Source organism: Aspergillus brunneoviolaceus (genome assembly GCF_003184695.1).
Source record: "Aspergillus brunneoviolaceus CBS 621.78 unplaced genomic scaffold BO95scaffold_13, whole genome shotgun sequence".
NCBI classification, from domain to species: Eukaryota; Fungi; Ascomycota; class Eurotiomycetes; order Eurotiales; family Aspergillaceae; genus Aspergillus; species Aspergillus brunneoviolaceus.
This window is the reverse complement of record NW_020290743.1, coordinates 163622-180305: the sequence shown is the minus strand read 5'-3', so window position 1 is coordinate 180305 and position 16684 is coordinate 163622. Positions and strand designations below refer to the sequence as shown.

Here is a 16684-nt window from a genome sequence, read left to right as displayed (position 1 = left end):
GTATTCGTCTCGCGATCGGCTGGACCGGTGCCTGAGTGCCGGTACCTTCACACGTTATAGATATGATAGAACGTTACTTCATGAAAGGTTGTATCATTGGTTATCCTGGGGTTGCAGATCTACGGTGTTATGAGTGAATGCGCAAAAGCGAAATCTACCTAAAACGAAACGATATTGACAGGGCCAAGTTGCACTTGGTCTTTCAAACGATATAATCTTATCATAAATACTCTGTGCACGGGTATAGGCATTATGAGTGGTATTAAGTTCTCTGGCTAGACTTACTCCTGTACTTCGATCATGGCTTTCACCATGGTCAGAAACTTCTTCCTGTACTCATCTGGCGTGGTTGTAATGGTCATTGGGCCCTGGCGCCCAATTACATTGAAGGTCTGAATCACTCCTGTCATGGCCTGAGCATGCAGCTTGTGCCTGGCCCAGAAGAAATCCAGGATAACGGCGCGGTACTTCCACTTCCCATCGGCCGATTCCAGCCCAATCCGCCACGGAACGGGCCTCCCGACGATATCCGGCGTCGAGGAGGCCGGGAAGCGGACCAGATACAGCGAGTAGTCCACCGCGTTGGCGTCCTCGAGGAACTGCGTGTCAGCCTCGACGGTCTGCATGAGGGCGACATACGCCGACTGATTGATGCGGACCTTGTCATCGAAATTATCGGCGATCTTGCTCAAGGTGGCCTTGCTGACCAACGGGTCGGGCACCAGATCTCGCTCGGGGAAGAAATAGTCAACCGGCTTCAGGTCGTAGGTCTCCCACCTATCCCCCGCGGGATCCGTATCCCGGCCGCAGAGCAGGTTCTCCATGATGATGTGGTGGGCGGGGGTGGTGCCGACTAGATTCCCGATCGTCCAGTACGGCGAGTAGACGTAGTCGGTGATCCACACCAGCAGGGACTCCGGATGCTCCGTCATGTACCTGTAGTACGGATCGAGCAGTTCCTCGCGGAAGAAGGAATGTTCGAAGTGTCGCGGCAGGCTTTTGACCAGGAAGCGGGAGTTGGAGGTGCTGAAGAAGGTCTGATTGCGATTGCGGCAGCACACGTAAAACTTAGCCTTACGCATCTAAAGCAGAGACACTAAGACCAGAATCTGGGAGGCGCGACATACCGATCCCGAGAGACCCAGGTCGCCCATCGGCTTCAAGGGCACGGTCTTCTTGCTATCATTGCGAAAGCTGGCCTTGTACTCTTCCTCGTCGATCTGCCAGACCTCGCTGCGCAGCTTCTGGAATTGCACGTGGCCGTACCGGATGAGTTTGATGTAGAGGATGGTGAAGAAGGCGAGGAATCGGCCAATAACCGTCTTGCGGAAGCTGGCTGGGTCGCGGAAGATCGCGCGCTGGATGGACTTGGACAGGGCCGCGTGGCGGTTGTTACCCATTTTGGAGTCGCGGAAGGTGGGCTGAAGTGTTGTGGGAGAGGGGATTGGAATGGTGACAGTGCATCATGAGGTGGTAGAGTGGTCAGTACAAGTGAAATCGTGTTGATGAACTCGCGGTCGAACAGGTGACCATGGGAAGGCCGCTGCGCTGAAGGAGTGACGTCAGGAGAGGCTATACTGAGTTGGGCTATGACAGGGGTAGGGCTTCCCCAAGGGCTGGTAAAAGTCACGTGGATACCATGAGTCATGTGACAAGAATCAATCCATTCACCGCCCATGGCAGAATGGTGGACTGCCTGCCGCATTGAGTCAGTCAATGAGCGAAAGAAAAAAGGAAAAAAAAAAAAAAAAAAAAAAAAAAAAAAAAAAAAAAAGAGTTCCCCCCTCTCTCTTAATTGTTGTATGGCTGAGGCGTGTTCCAGTTGGTGCTTTTCCCTCCCTCAGCTTTCTTCCCTTCCCTTTTCCCTTTCCTTCCCCTCCATTGATGGGTCGCCTTCTGGTAAGCGGGGCCCGGCGATTTTCTAACGCCGTTTTCAAGACTGTTTCCGCCCAGTCATACTGTCCACAAAATAGTCGTCGCTTCTTCCTTTCCTCCTCTTCCTTTCAATTAACCCCTCCCTGGCGTTCCTCTTTTGCTACTGCGACGCATCAGAAGAACGTAGCTGCCGTCATGTCTTCCTCCGCTGCCGACCTCGTCTCCTCCGTGGAGGGACTCTCTCTCCAGTCCACCACCGAGACCTCCAAGTTCCCCAACTGCTACCCCTCCTTGAACGTCGTCGATGTCTACAGAGAGCACATCGCTGAGAAGCTGAGCGCTGCCACTGACATTGACGCCGAGAAGATCTACTCTCGCCTGTCATGGACGAACTCCCTCGACAAGGGTGACTTGGTGTTGCCGGTATGCGATATACACCACAAACGTTTCACCTTGGGCTCCAATATCTCTTGGGCTGCCAAGGCTCTTCTGCGACAAACAGACTAACATAGTGTTACGCACTGTAGGTCGCCGCTCTTCAGATCAAGAAGAACCCCCAGGAGCTTTGCAAGGAACTCGCCGAGAAGTTCCCCGAATCCGACCTCGTCCTCCCCCCCGTGCCCTTCGGAGTCCACCTTCAATTCTTCTTCAAGCCGGAAATCCTCACCTCCGATGTCATCAACCGCATTCTCAAGCAAAAATCCGCCTATGGTACCAACGGCAACCAGGGTCTCCGCGACGCCGCCGATCCCTCCAAGGGTCGCAAGAGAATCATCGTCGAGTTCTCGTCGCCCAACATCGCTAAGCCTTTCCACGCTGGTCACCTGCGCAGTACGATCATCGGTGGTTTCCTGGCCAACCTCTACACCGTCATGGGATGGGATGTGATCAAGATGAACTACCTCGGTGACTGGGGTAAGCAGTACGGTCTGCTGGCCAACGGATTCAAGCAGTTCGGTAACGAGGAGCAATTGACCAAGGACCCCATCAACCACCTGTTCGACGTCTACGTCAAGATCAACAACATCGTCTCCCAGCAAGAGGCGCCTATTAAGGAGCTCAAGGAACAGATCAAGGCCAAGAAGGAGAAGGGCGAGGATGTGGCGGAGCTGGAGCAGGAGCTGCAGAAGCTCGTTGATGCCAGTGAGGACGAGAGTGCCCGTCGCTACTTCAAGAGCATGGAGGACGGCGACCCCGAGGCCCTCGCTCTGTGGCGCCGCTTCCGTGACCTCAGTATCAAGAAGTACGAGCAGACCTACGCTCGTCTCAACATCGAGTTCGACGTCTACTCCGGCGAGTCTCAGATCAAGCAGGAGAGCATGACCGCCGCTTACCAGACCCTTGAGAAGACCGGTGTTTCCGAGAAGTCCGAGGGCGCTGTCATCGTCGACTTCACCAAGCACGGTGCCAAGAAGCTCGGCAAGGCTATCATTGTCCGCAAGGATGGCACGCCCCTCTACCTGACCCGTGATATCGGCGCCATCACCGAGCGTGCGGAGAAGTACAACTTCGACAAGATGATCTACGTTGTTGCCGCTCAGCAGGATCTACACTTGGCTCAATTGTTCAAGATCACCGAGCTGATGGGCCACAAGGACTTGGCCAACCGCTGCCAGCACATCAACTTCGGTATGGTCCGCGGTATGAGCACCCGTAAGGGCACTGTCAAGTTCTTGGACGATATCCTCCGTGATGTGGGTGACAAGATGCACGAGGTCATGAGGAAGAACGAGGAGAAGTACAAGCAGGTCGAGAACCCCGAGGAGACCGCCGACATTCTGGGTATCACCTCCGTCATGGTCCAGGACATGACTGGCAAGCGGTATGTGTTTCTTCCTTGATTGACGTGTAGTTTTACTCATTGGCAACAGTATCAACGGCTACGACTTCAACCTGGATGCCATGACCTCCTTCGAGGGTGACACTGGTCCTTACCTCCAGTACGCCCACGCCCGTCTGTGCTCCATTGTCCGCAAGTCCGGCCTCAACGTCGAGGAGCTCGGCGACGCCGATCTCAGCCTGCTCAAGGAGCCCCACGCCATCGACCTGGCCCGCCAGCTCGCCCAGTGGCCCGATGTCCTGCTCAACACCACCAAGACCCTGGAGCCCACCACCATCCTCACCTACCTCTTCCGCATGACCCACGTCCTGAGCTCCAGCTATGATGTCCTGAAGGTCGTCGGTAGCGAGCCCGAGCTCAAGAAGGCCCGTATGGCGTTGTACGAGTCTGCCCGCCAGGTTCTTCACAACGGCATGCGGGTTGTCGGTTTGAGCCCCGTCAACCGGTCTGTTTTCCCCCCATCTCGGCTTCGTCCAAGATAACGTGCCCCAAATAACACGTCGTCCAAAATAATGTTTTCTAACGTTTTATCTTTATTCTAGTATGTAAACGGACGCGACGAGGAAACGAAATAAAAAAGTCATACTAGAATCTTGAATAGCTCTTTTTGTTATATGTTATGAATACCTAGCATTGGATCCAGCCGTCTCTTTTCTTCCAACTTACTCGGACTTTTTTGGGGATTCAAATAGGAGAAAGGACTTCTTCATCGAATATAGATGCAGTAAAGTGTTACTCTTTTTCCAATCCTAGAATCTGATTACCGACTGTGTAAGCAGTTCTACACCATAACCCATATACCAGGATGCCAGGATACCAGTTAATCCCCTTTTACCAAACTCATCCCATCCCACCCATCTCACACCAGGTAAAACCAACCTTCATCGCAAATCCAAATACAACTAGCCCCCATCTCAAACAAAAAAAAACCCTTAGAAAAAGATAACCAACCCGCCTCTCAAAGGAGAAACCGCCGTCCTCACGCACTCCCCACCCTTCCATCTCCGAACCCACCCCGTTGCGCAGACCCCCAAGCCCAGCAAGCACGGTCCAAACAGACGCCAGCAGGGCTGGGTATCAGTTCTTGTAGCCCTCACCCTTCACAGGCATGGTTGGCAATGTCGAACGCTGCTGGGTGTTCGACATTGCCGATCATGTCTTTTGTCCCCTTACCTCAGCTTTATGGGGCGGCGAGATTGCGGGGTCGAGTCTTGTTTGTGGCATATTGTTTCTTTTGCGCATTTTTTCTTCTAATCTGGGAGGGGGGGGGGGGGGGGGGGGGGGGGGGGTTTTGCGGGGGGGGGGGGGGGGGGGGGGGGGGGGCAGGGGGGGGGGGGGGGGGGGGGGGGGGGGTGGGGGTCGGGATTATTGCGGTGGGCTTGGGGGAGGAGGAGGGGGTTACGGTGGTGTGGGGGTAATGGGTTGGGTATGCGGTTTTCGGAAATGCGGAGGTGCGGAGGTTTAAGATGGTAGTAGATGGTGAGATGGGGTTCTTGATGGAGGGAGGGGGGGGCTTCTTTGCTTTTTTCTTCGGGTTGGAGGGGGTTTGGGCGTGCGGGTAATGGTATGTCAGTGTGATATCAGGGTTTGGAGATCCGGTCGTGGGAATGGCGGCTGGGGTGAGGCAGGTACCTTAACCTATTTGCTGAGTTGTTGATCGTGAGTATGAGATTCAAGGCTGATAGAGCTTGGCGATGCTCTCATTTATACATTTTCTGCACATGCAACTTTGCTACAAATACAATGCAAGGCCACAAAACATATTGGCTGCCAATCAAGGTTGTATTATTGATGCCCTCGACTGAATTATAGATTATATGCACAAGGCCTCACTCTCGGGATGAGCGTAGAAAGAATTATATTCCCATCCCCTTGACAGGCTACCCCATCCACCTCGAGATCGCACTCTGATGGCCCAAAAAAGCTTCGAGCAGGAACAAATCCACCCGCTTAGCAAGAGGCACCGGAAGGAACGTTCTTGCACTTGGAGCTCTTCTTGCCGCCGGTGACGCTGACGCCAGACCAGGTCCAGTCAGAGCAGCTGCCGGAACCGCAAAGGAGGTAGATGTCAGTGGCGGAGCTCTTGACGGTACCGGTGACCTTCTCGAAGGTGATGTCCTTGACGCTGATACCGTTGGTGGGGGTACCGGTGGGGGAGCCGTTCTCGTAGTCCTGCTCGACGACGATACCGTACTTGGTGATGCCGGAGAGGGTGATGTCCTCGAACTTGACGTTCTCGACGGTACCGGTGGCATCGTAGACGGTCTTGATGCGGACACCGTTCTGGGAGTTGACGACCTGGGAGTTGGAGATGGTCACGTCGGAGACAGTGTTGTCACTGCGGCCACCGACGGAGCCGATGGAGAGACCGTGGCCACCGCTGCAGTAGCCGTTGGTGAAAGTGATGTGCTAGAAGACATTATTAGATGCTTGAATCAACAATATAGTCGGCAGGCCGAGCAAATACCTCTCCGGAGTTGATGGCCAAGCAGTCGTCCTGGTTGTAGACCTTGGCGCCATCAATGGTGATGTAGGTACTGGAGCCAATGTCGAAGGCATCGGTGTTGTGGCCCTCGGAGGTACCGGAGGAGTTGTCGATGGTCACATCGGTGAGGGTCAGGTGGTCGGCCTGGATGCTGAAGCCCTGGACGGGGGTGTTGTAGACCTTGAGTCCAGTGATGCTGGACTGATCCAGCTTGTGGGCATAGAAGAACTTGGGCTTGGTCTTGCCGCCGTTGCTGCCCTTGCCGTCCCACCAGCGGGAACCATCGCAGTTGATCTTGGCGCCGGAGGCCTGCTTGACAGTGATGTCGGTACCGGACATGGAGATCAGGGGACCCTTCCACTCCTTGTAGCCGAAAGTGGTAGTACCCTCGAAGATAACCTGGGGGGAATGATTAGCTTTCACCATGCATTCATGAACAGGGGCATCCTACAGTGGTGCCCGACTTGAGGCCGGTCAGATCAAGGGTTTCACCAGCGGGAACCTCGATGTTGTTGAGGTAGATGGTCGAGCAAGAGGTCTTGCCAGACTTGGCCTTGGCGGCATCGGTGAAGGTACAGCTGGAGCGCTTCTCGATGTCGGTGGGAGCAGCTGCGACCAGCGCAGCGCCCATGGTGGCAGCCAAGATAGAGGACTTGATGAAATGCATTTTGATGAAATGAATGAAAACCTGGATCAACAGGAGAAACTGATTAAAGAGAGACTGGATGGGGTAGGAAAGAGAGCAAAGGAGTGCGATGAGGAAGAAGAAAATCCATCATGGCAAGCAGGCGGGAAGAAGGTATTTATGGTACCGTGGTTGCGCTGCCTCAAGCTGAGAAGGGGGCACGTTTCTGAGCTATAGCTATTAGAGCTATATCGAACGGTTTCTGGCATGGAAGATTTCCGGTAAATTGAAATGAAGGTAGGTACATTAGCAGGCCCAGAGCAAACTGGGTCCGAGCGACTAAATCGTATAGGGCTAGTATGAGGTCGTCGAGCACCCCGATTTGGCTCTAAATAGGGTCCTCAGAGTTTCGGGGTGGTTTGCAACCGATTCCCAAAGAGTTCGTCTGTCGAACTTGAAACGCAAGCTTATCCTTAGCCGCGAGGATTAACCATTCACACCGGTTGGAGCTTGTCTGCATTCGCTTTAGACACCCCTGAAGTCTCCCATTCGGCAGGGCGCCGAGACATCGAGCCAGACCCTTTGGCCATGCAATATAATTTACTTCCATGAGTGGCGGATGGTTTCATGATCGCCGGTGAGTGGTTGCAATATAACACCCTGAAAAAAAATGCCGACGGAGCAACAGGCAGAGTGGGTTAGTGCCTGGTGGCTTGCTCCCCGCCCCGCTCGGCTATCGGCTTGCTGTAGGCAACAATGTGAATTTCTATGCGACTCATTGCAAGGAGCTTTGCGAGATGCTTGTTGACAACAAGAGAGACAAGCCTTTTCAAGGTCTATTGCCAATGCGATTGACCCACGAAGAGAGTCAGTCAAGCAAGTCAAGCTTGTTAGCAGAAGCTTGGCTTATGGGCACCCTGAGGAGATGTTTCTCACCGAATGCAAGCTTAAATGAGCAGTTTCCACCATAATCCTGGGCGGTTACTCTGCCCTAGAGTATTTCTGGAAGCTCGAGCGGGTCCAGTACCCATCCCAAGAAATAAGGATAGAAATCTTGTGGCGGACATTGGTCGGTGGGCTGCTCAGGTAAGACATCAGACCCACGGTCCTTCTGGGCATGTTCCGGCGGCACCGTCCACCAAACCATTCGCAAGTTGAAACCGTCGTGCCTGCGTCGATGGCTTGATGACGGACTTCTTGGCAGTTGCTATCTTCAATGATCCTGAGAGTCCTGACAGGATTTCATAGGCCCCACTACCTCAGCATAAATTGACTTGTAAGAAGAATTATATTAAGGAGTATCGCGAGTTCGGATTCGGGCTCTGCAGAGTGCCGTGAAGCATCCCCGTCTCGAGACCGGCAGTTGCCAACACTCTTTCGACTTGATTGACGGAATGATAGGAAGCGTCGGAATAAGCGGAAAATTGTCATCGCGGCGGGTCTTCAAAATGAGGGATTTCTCGGTGTTTACTGATCAGTTCATCTCTGCCCAGACAAGATGGTGAAGCCAAGTAGTGCAGATTTGCCGCTGACTGTTGTTCTCAAAGCTCGATGTCTCATTCTGCTGTGGTTCGGGACTGAGAAATACGGAGCTGTGCAGGAGTATCATCCCTGATGGTCGACGACTGATCTGATTCTGCTCAGAAAGCGATGGAGAAGGTCAAAGGAGTTGGAGATTGGATGGTATTGACTGTAGAAAGATGGAGGAGGGAAGGGAAGAGAGGGAGGGAGTAAGTGAGACAATGCCGTAAAAGTGGCAGGAGGAACGAATACGATGCTATGCCTTAGGCAGCTCACTCAGCGTACTGCTGCTTGCGGAAGTCTCCAAAGCCTCTCTCACTTTGTCATACAACAACATATAATAGTAGCCAATCCCAATAGAATCCAAGGTTTAATCTGGTAGTCGAATGCAAGCTCGCAATCAGTCACACATATTAATCCCGTAGTTGCATATCGGCCTCCATCCTTGAGCACTTTCAATGCAGCACTCGCCAGAGTTTCAAGTACTGTAGGTCAAGAAAAGACGAAAGTGTGATGCCCTCATCCAAGAACCTCAGTGTATAAAAGTATGCGCAGAAGGTATCAGAGCTCAAAAAAGATATATCGTACATAAAAATGATATCACATAATCTGTGTATACAGATATATACGATTGACTGAGGCACCTTTCATGCTTCGGAACACCACATTTTATGTATATTGAGCTTGAGGAACTTACTTTGACACTCGGGAACGCCTGGTAGTATGCCGCATTGCCTGGCCTACTTCATAGTCAACGTCAATCACCCACATTGAAGACATTGAAGATATGCTTGATGTCTGTTGTTGAGGGCTGTCAGTCGTCCTTGGCGCTTCCCATCTCCTCCTCCCCATGCCAACTGCATGTGGCTTCCGTCAGCATCTCCAGTTGTTCACAGCACCCAAGACAGGGATAATTACAGCAACAGCAGAAGCAGCAGCATTTTCGTTTCATTCTACACCCATGCAAAGAGTGGAACAATATCAGCATTTTTTGACCCCAGCTAATGACTTGCTGACGTTTCCTCTGGGGTAGGTGCCATCCCAACGGGTGACGGCAGGCGCATGAACCAGCCACGATGGCGCAGCAGCACCGCGCAGCGTACTTCGGCCGAAAGATGTCACTCCGGCTTGGAAAGCTGCCTATCGTTTTGCGGCTCTTCTTGATCTGAGTGAAACAGACACACTTCCCCAATGCATCGCAGACGGTACACAGCGTGAGACGGATCACCAACCATCACATTATGCTCAGAACACACCCCGCCTCATTTCCACCCTTTCGCTGAGGAAAATGGCAACCAAGCGGCAAAGAACTCGACGGGGCTGATAGCTAGACTGGTTGCTGAGCAAGTGTGATCTAGCGAGGGGTTTTCACGTCGCACAAGGTGTGTGATGGCTGATCAGAAACGGTTTGTTCGGGCGCGGCTGCAGCGACGATAAACCGTCGGCTGAAAGGGAGTTGCAGACCAACGACGAGCATTTGGCCGCGTTAACCTGAGGGACCTTGCTGGCTTTGTCCTGGCCCCGGTCATCGCTTATAAGTGGCGTCCAGCCAGCAGCAACCGAGATACGACGGCGAGAGTCTAGCCGAGGGCTGTGGTTGGGTGTCCGTGCTAACTGGCTAACTGGCTAACTGGCTAACTCGCTGACTCGCTGACTGACTGACTATTCAAGCACAAGGCGCAAGGTGAGAATGCTGCTCGACAGGATTCAATCACAATCGACTATCGGCAGCATTTTCAGTCCAGTTCAGCTGGTCAAAAAATGTGCCCTGTGCCATTTGCCCAGAGCTGTTCGGGGGGGGCGACCAGGCCAATCATGAGTGCGGAATCACCGACTATCGTACGAAGCCAGCGGACTAGGGGGGATAGCTCCCTTTTCTTTGTTTTCCCTTGTACTGTTTTCCCCCTTCGAGTCTCCACGCCTCGTGTTCGACCAGACAACCACGCTCCGCTCCCCGAGAGAACAATAGAATGGCAAATCAATGGGATTGTTCTTACCATCAAAAACTAACTTTCGGGCATTTCGGGGACTGGGAACCTTATCCGACCCCACGGACGGCGACACCCGATCAGCGGGCATCAACTCTCTCGGGCTTCAGATCCATGGTTCGCTGGATTTGTCCCTGAGGTCTGAAGCGGCGGCGGCTGCTGCTGCTGCTGCTGCATTGGAATGCTGACTCACTGACTGTCTGACTGACCGACCGTGACGTGCAGGGTTCCCCTCCCACTATGGCTGCGAGGCAGGATGACCCATGACGCCGAGCATGTTCGGCGATCTCATTCCTTCAGAGATCGTATAGTGGGCTCGGCCTCGTCTTAAGTAAGACGAAACCATGGGCTGGGCTGGGACCCTATAACGGCTCTTTTCTGCTGTTTAGATCCAGCCTAATCCCTGTTGCTGTTTTCTGGAAATTACACAAGTCTGAGGTTATAGTTTAATTCTCTCTCGTCTTAGTTGGCGTACATCAAGGCCACATACCTGCTTTCGACGACCTGGTGTAGCCCCCACAGCTGAATATGGAGGCCGAATTACCAACCAAGAAAGATGATTTCGATCTCGAGCGGAACGAAGCGCATCAGTTCTTGATGAACAACACTGTTCAAAGCTTCGCCTGGAGTGATCTACGAGTCACAGTCAAGGACCGTCGAACAAAACTCCCTCGACAACTCATCGATGGCATCAGTGGCTCAGTCCAGCAAGGTAGGTTTCTCTACTGCCTTGTGCTTGCTGAAGAAGGCCAACTCATGCATTGTGAGCAGGAGAGCTGGTCGCACTGATGGGACCGTCAGGATGTGGCAAGACGACCCTCCTTAACGTCCTTGCTCGGCGTGTAGCATCCTCGGGCGCAACAAAAACGGGAGAGTGCTATGTTAATGGGTCGGCAATGGATAACACCACCTTTGGACGACTCACGTCCTATGTGGAACAAGAAGATGCCTTGATTGGTTCATTGACTGTCCAGGAGACATTGAAGTTTGCAGCCGATCTCTCTCTTCCAAGGTACTTCTCTAATTGATCTCTGGCCATTTTCGATCGAACCGCTAATACTTCCAGTTCCGTCTCCAAATCGCAACGGGCAGAGCGCATTCGCACTTTGTTGGAGGCCTTCGGTATTCAGAATCAGGCCTCAACGTTGGTTGGCACTCCAATCCGCAAGGGAATCAGCGGTGGGCAAAAACGGCGAGTCAGTGTCGCTAGTCAACTGATCACCTGTCCGAAGATCTTGTTCCTGGATGAGCCTACCAGTGGTCTGGACTCAACTGCCAGCTTTGAAGTCATTTCCTACATCAAGAAACTGGCCGTGGCAAATAATGTATGAATTCTTCAGGGAGGAATGACACAATATGCTAACCTCTGCTAGCTGATTATCATCGCCAGCATTCACCAACCATCATCAACCACTTTCCAACTCTTCGATAAGCTGCTTCTGCTATCAGGCGGACAGACCTGCTTTTTCGGCCCTGTCACTGGTGTGCCGCATTATTTCGACCGACTTGGTCATCCTGTCCCGCTGAACACAAACCCAGCGGAGTTCATTCTCGACCTGATCAGCGCCGACTTTGGCAGTGGTACGCTCGATGCGCCGGAGGATCAAGTGGAGGAGATTTGCGCGGCTTGGCAACACTCTGCGGAGCGTAACGCATTGAGCGAGCAGCTATCACAGGACTTGGGAGGCCACGAGAAGGGCTTCAGCAAGGTGGACATTGCGGAGCTCGGTCATCCAGGGATGTTCAGTGTAATCCTATCCCTCTTGCACCGCGCCTTCATCAAGAGCTACCGTGACATTGTGGCATATGGAATCCGTATTGTTATGTATATGGGTATGTTCCTGCCAGAAAGAGCCAGCCCTTGACCTCACTGACTTTGTTCAGCACTGGCCATAATGGTGGGAACTGTGTGGCTGCGTTTGCACACTGAACAAGCCTATATCCAACCATTCATCAACTCAATAGTAAGCCACCGATTCTACCTGCGCGGACATAGCCAACTTATCGCCTATACTAATGTCTTCAGTTCTTCGGCTCCGCGTTCATGAGTTTCATGGCCGTTGCATACGTTCCTGCCTTCCTGGAAGACCTAGCAACTTTCACCAAGGAGCGTGCGAATGGTCTCTACGGCTCATTTCCATTTCTCGTGTCTAACTTCATTATCGGCCTCCCTTTTCTGTGTACGTTTTCTCGTCCGCAACCGCATGGTCCTTGGTTTGTCGTTGCCTGCTTGAACGCTAATCAAGTCTCCCGTCTAGTCCTCATCTCCCTCCTCTACTCCGTGATCGCCTACTGGCTCAACAACCTCACTCCAACCGCCACGGCGTTCTTCACCTGGATCATGTGGATTTTCCTCGACCTCGTGGCCGCCGAGTCCTTGGTAGTTTTCGTCTCCTCCATCTTCCCCAACTTTGTCATCGCTTTAGCCCTAGTCGCCTTCGCCAACGGGCTCTGGATGGCGGTGGGTGGGTTCCTGGTGACCAACACCATCCTGAATCCATTCTGGAAATATGTCTTCCATTACATCGATTATCAGGTTAGTTCACTTGACTTGATTTGCATTTACCAACCACACTCATCTCCTTGCCCACCTCCCCCCAATCCCCAACTGCACAACCCCACTAACACAACCCCACAAATAAGGCCTACGTCTTCCAAGGCATGATGGTCAACCAATTCTCCGACCGCATCTTCGCCTGCGCCGCCGACTGCACATGCATGTACCAGACCGACCTGGCCGCGCAGTGCCAGATCCGGGGCACGGGCGTGCTGCACGAATACGGCTACGCTACCGGCCGCACCGGCAAATGGGTCGGGATCCTGCTGGGGATCATCGCCGTGTATCGATTATTCGGGTATCTGGCTCTTGTGTTTCTGAGACGGTAGGCTTTTGCAGGATGGGTGTGTGCATGCGGTAAATACTTCGACACCTTGGGGGGGGGGGGGGGGGGGGTGTTTCTCTGGGTATGTGGTTTGTAAATGCCTTTCTTGGGTCGTGAAATGGGATTTCTCGGGTGGTTTATGTGATGGTTAGGAATGTTCAGGGTGTTTTATGTCATTGTATTTGTTGCGGTTGTTTGCGCTGTTGGGGCTGAGGCTGAGGCTGAGGTTTTATGCTGTACTGGCGTTTTTGTTGACTCTCTGGATGGTCCTGGAGGAAGGGAGGTAGGTAGGTAGGTAGGCGGGGGCTGTATATCAGATAGAATGAATTTGATCTTCGGACTTTTTGAGGTTTTGGCTTTCGTAGTGTAGTTCTGTCACATGAGTCCTCGAATTATTGCACATGCTCGGTTCACTAAGATTCTTGGGAGGATGTTCTCGAAGATTGAAATTACGGCGTGGATAGGCTAGACGAGTGTGGTGGTGATTCTTCTATTCTAGATCTCATAGTCTAACTTACTCCTTGTTAGTATGCTTGACATAGGACAATCCAGCGAGATTGGATGGGCGATGGGACAGACTACCTAGTACTCATCGGGACAGATAGAGCAAAAAAAAAAAAAAGAAGTCAATACCTATCGCTGAATTACCATGTACGAGAAAAGAAATATTAAGAGAAAAAAATCGCCATCCTATCCATAGTGAAACTCCTGCTTCGGGCACAGAAAACCTTTCATAACGTATTCGTTCATATCGTGTTGAGTTCTGCATTGCATTGTATTGCCTTGTGTGGTATCCATTCATCCCATGTCCCATCAATCATAATCCCGTGTGAACAATTCGCAGTTCAATTTGAACGCATAGAAAAAAACGGCAAAGCCCGAAGAAGTAACGCGCATGAACAGAAAGCATAACCTGGGCCAAGGCCATTTATTTACAAGCAAGCCCCCCTTGTTCCCTCCATTGGCGTCGTCCTTGATGAAGATGTTTCGGCGTGAGGGAGGAGAAAGCGAGAGAGACAGGAAGTGTGCTGCAACCTAACGTCTCGAGTACCGAGTCTCCTCGCCATCACTCTCGCTCAGACTGTCGCGACGACGGCCCCGACCCCCTTCCCGGCGGTAGCCTTTGCTCAACCCGGGAATCGGATGGTGGTAGCTCTTGGTGCCCGAGTCCTCGGTGTCGACGTTGGAGTACTGATACTCGGAGCGTGAGGCCGCGGAGGAGAAATCCAGCGGCTCGGTGTAGTGGCCCGTCACCGACGGACGCTTGCGGGGACTACTCTGCCGGGACGAGCGGGACGGGCTACTGGTACTGCCAGCACCGCCACCACCACTGTCCGTCGGGGCGTGTCTCCTGCGCTCGCGTCGTCGATTATGTCTTCTGGTCGATGGCTCGCGGATCGTGCGATGGTGATGATGATCGTCCGCCTGGCTCAGCAACTCCTCACTACCGGCCACAAATGAAAAGTCTCGCCGCTTGCTCTGCCGTCGCTCGACCACGGGATCGTACGCGTAATCCCGCACCTGGCTGACCTCGCTCTGCTCGCGGTCCTGCCAGTAACTCGGCGGGTTGGACAGATCGTAGTCACTGCCGTCGTAGTAGGTGGTCCCGTCGCCCTCGCGGTTCATGCCGCCGACGCGCGCGGGCTTCTCCTTGCGGTACGCGGCGACGTCCTCGTCGACCTCGTTCTCCCAGTTGGCGGTCATCTCGTCGTCCTTGCGGCGGCGCCGGAACTTCTCGCGCAGCCTGCGCCGCCGCTTGCGCTCGGCGCTGCCGCCGGGGGCGCCCGTCTTCTCGGTGATGGTGGTCGCGGTCTCCGTGTACGTGTACCCGTCGTCGCTGTAGCCCTTGTGCACGATGCTGCCGCCGCCGAGCTTGGTGCTCTTGGTCGCGTTGCTGAGCGTGCGCCCGTCCGGCCCCTTGCGGCGCAGCACGGTCGACTTGTACTCCTCCCAGTCGCCCTTGCGCCACACGAACCCGCCGTTCTTGGCCCAGAAGAAGAACCAGATCGCCGCCAGCACGAAGGCCGCGCCGATGATCGCGAAGAGCGCCATCAGGCCCTTCATGTTGATCTTGTGCGCCTCGACGGTGCCGCTGCCGGGGACATATTTGGAGTCGCGGGCGTGGAGGAGGTGGCTGTGCGGGGCATTGCTGCTGGTGCTGGTGCTGTCTTGAAGACTGGGGTGGGAGTACGGTGAAGCGGCGAGTTCGGGGGGGTGGGTGGCTGTGGTGAGGGTTTCGAGGATGGAAATGCCGGGAAAGTCACCGGCGGTTTGGACGGGAGGCATGATGAGGAAAGTGGCAGTGAATGTCAAGAGCGTGGTGCTCGAGACGGGCACTCTGTAGCTTGGTTAGGTGGATGTTTCTCTAGATAGATTGATGGATGGTGGATGGATGGATGGATGGAGAGTAGATGATTGATAGATTGACTGATTGATCTTTGATGGATAGAGATGGTTGGATTGACTTGAGCTGGAATGCGGGATGTCTTACCCACTGAAAGTGACACTTTGGGTATCCTGGTGGGCTCGATCTCAATCACCCGATCCACTTGTGAGATGTATATGGTATGCTCGGGTACCAGAATCTAGATAGTAGACCGATAGTTGGAATGCAGTGTGCAAGGTGGATGTGAGCACAAATGCTAGCTTGGTATGCACTACCAACTGTGTTAGCACTGGCTTGCTCACAGTAGCTTAGAGGATGAAGGCAGAGCAAGAAACAACGCAACGCAAGCGGCAGAACAAGCGACGCCCAGACGAAAATTGAGGTGGTTGGGGAGAGGCTGGGGATGACGCTCTTTTGTTTGGGCGGTTCCCTCGTGGCCCCGGCAACTGGCATGACTCAGCAGCCTCCCCTCGTTAATTACTAGGTAGTTATCTTATCGGCCTTTGGTGCCTGAGGCTCCACTACTGTACTATGCACATAAGTTACCATACTTCTATGCAAACTGGAAGTTACAACAACTACTCGTGAAATCCAGAGCAGGCATTGGACGTTAAACTTCCACTATATCAGCAACTCAGCAGTAACCCATCTCTTGAGACTCATACTTTATGCTAAGTCTATCTTTCTCGGCAGAATTGGGCATATGTAGTGGAGTTGGATGAGAACAGGGGATCCTGGGTATTATTCCTACGGTGTATCACCAACACGAACAAGGACGGCTTCGAGCAAATGGTTGATGGTCAAAGCAGTAAGCAAAAGCTGCTGCCTTTGATCCGGCGGCTAGCACTATGCAGGAAGGTAATCACGAGCATTGGGCATCAATAGATGCTTTGGGGGGGGGGGCAAGCTTGCAAGCGCCGAAACGGCATGGAGAGAGGTAATCTCACCCACGAGATCCAACGATCAAGAATCATACACAGCCAAATTACAGGGGCAAGAATTGACTGAGTCGAATACCAGATGCAGACGGAACGCCCCGCTAATGCACTGTGTCCCCTTCAGGATCATTGTCATTGACAGTT

General features: G+C 53.1%; 5 protein-coding genes across 5 annotated transcripts; 2 read left to right on the top strand and 3 right to left on the bottom strand.

Moving 5' to 3' along the window:
- Window positions 1-223: 223 nt before the first annotated feature.
- On the bottom strand, window positions 224-1523 carry BO95DRAFT_440100 (phosphatidylinositol phosphate kinase family protein). The gene is made up of 2 exons (XM_025585879.1): window positions 1128-1523; window positions 224-1037 (listed from the first exon to the last, which is right to left on the bottom strand). Exons 1-2 carry the CDS (start codon window positions 1398-1400, stop codon window positions 282-284), a joined length of 1029 nt encoding a protein of 342 aa, XP_025445138.1. The 5' UTR covers window positions 1401-1523; the 3' UTR covers window positions 224-281.
- A 290-nt stretch (window positions 1524-1813) lies between these two features.
- On the top strand, window positions 1814-4447 carry BO95DRAFT_440099 (arginine--tRNA ligase). The gene is made up of 4 exons (XM_025585878.1): window positions 1814-2298; window positions 2403-3697; window positions 3747-4160; window positions 4258-4447. Exons 1-4 carry the CDS (start codon window positions 1885-1887, stop codon window positions 4262-4264), a joined length of 2130 nt encoding a protein of 709 aa, XP_025445137.1. The 5' UTR covers window positions 1814-1884; the 3' UTR covers window positions 4265-4447.
- A 1218-nt stretch (window positions 4448-5665) lies between these two features.
- Window positions 5666-6867, bottom strand: BO95DRAFT_429220 (glycoside hydrolase family 28 protein; the record flags this gene model as incomplete). The annotated part of the gene is made up of 3 exons (XM_025584882.1): window positions 5666-6124; window positions 6183-6599; window positions 6652-6867. The coding sequence occupies 3 exons, from the start codon at window positions 6865-6867 to the stop codon at window positions 5666-5668; spliced, it is 1092 nt and encodes a 363-aa protein (XP_025445136.1).
- A 3995-nt stretch (window positions 6868-10862) lies between these two features.
- On the top strand, window positions 10863-13262 carry BO95DRAFT_471532 (putative ABC transporter; the record flags this gene model as incomplete). Its single annotated transcript, XM_025589599.1, has 8 exons — window positions 10863-11046; window positions 11106-11346; window positions 11401-11659; window positions 11708-12167; window positions 12219-12298; window positions 12361-12514; window positions 12593-12870; window positions 12978-13262. 8 exons carry the CDS (start codon window positions 10863-10865, stop codon window positions 13218-13220), a joined length of 1899 nt encoding a protein of 632 aa, XP_025445135.1. The 3' UTR covers window positions 13221-13262.
- A 1019-nt stretch (window positions 13263-14281) lies between these two features.
- On the bottom strand, window positions 14282-15364 carry BO95DRAFT_339441 (uncharacterized protein; the record flags this gene model as incomplete). The annotated part of the gene is made up of 1 exon (XM_025581953.1): window positions 14282-15364. A coding segment is annotated over one exon (1083 nt), but the record flags the coding sequence as incomplete, so codon positions are not given.
- Between the last annotated feature and the right edge of the window lie 1320 nt (window positions 15365-16684).

Bases quoted from the DNA above. Each gene is read 5' to 3' on its own strand.
- BO95DRAFT_440100 (XM_025585879.1), bottom strand. From the start codon at position 1,400: ATGGGTAACAACCGCCACGCGGCCCTGTCCAAGTCCATCCAGCGCGCG. The intron at 1,038-1,127 runs GTATGTCGCGCC...AATCGCAATCAG, and splicing joins ACCTGGGTCTCTCGGGATCG to ACCTTCTTCAGCACCTCCAA.
- BO95DRAFT_440099 (XM_025585878.1), top strand. From the start codon at position 1,885: ATGGGTCGCCTTCTGGTAAGCGGGGCCCGGCGATTTTCTAACGCCGTT. The intron at 2,299-2,402 runs GTATGCGATATA...TACGCACTGTAG, and splicing joins AGGGTGACTTGGTGTTGCCG to GTCGCCGCTCTTCAGATCAA. The intron at 3,698-3,746 runs GTATGTGTTTCT...CATTGGCAACAG, and splicing joins CAGGACATGACTGGCAAGCG to TATCAACGGCTACGACTTCA.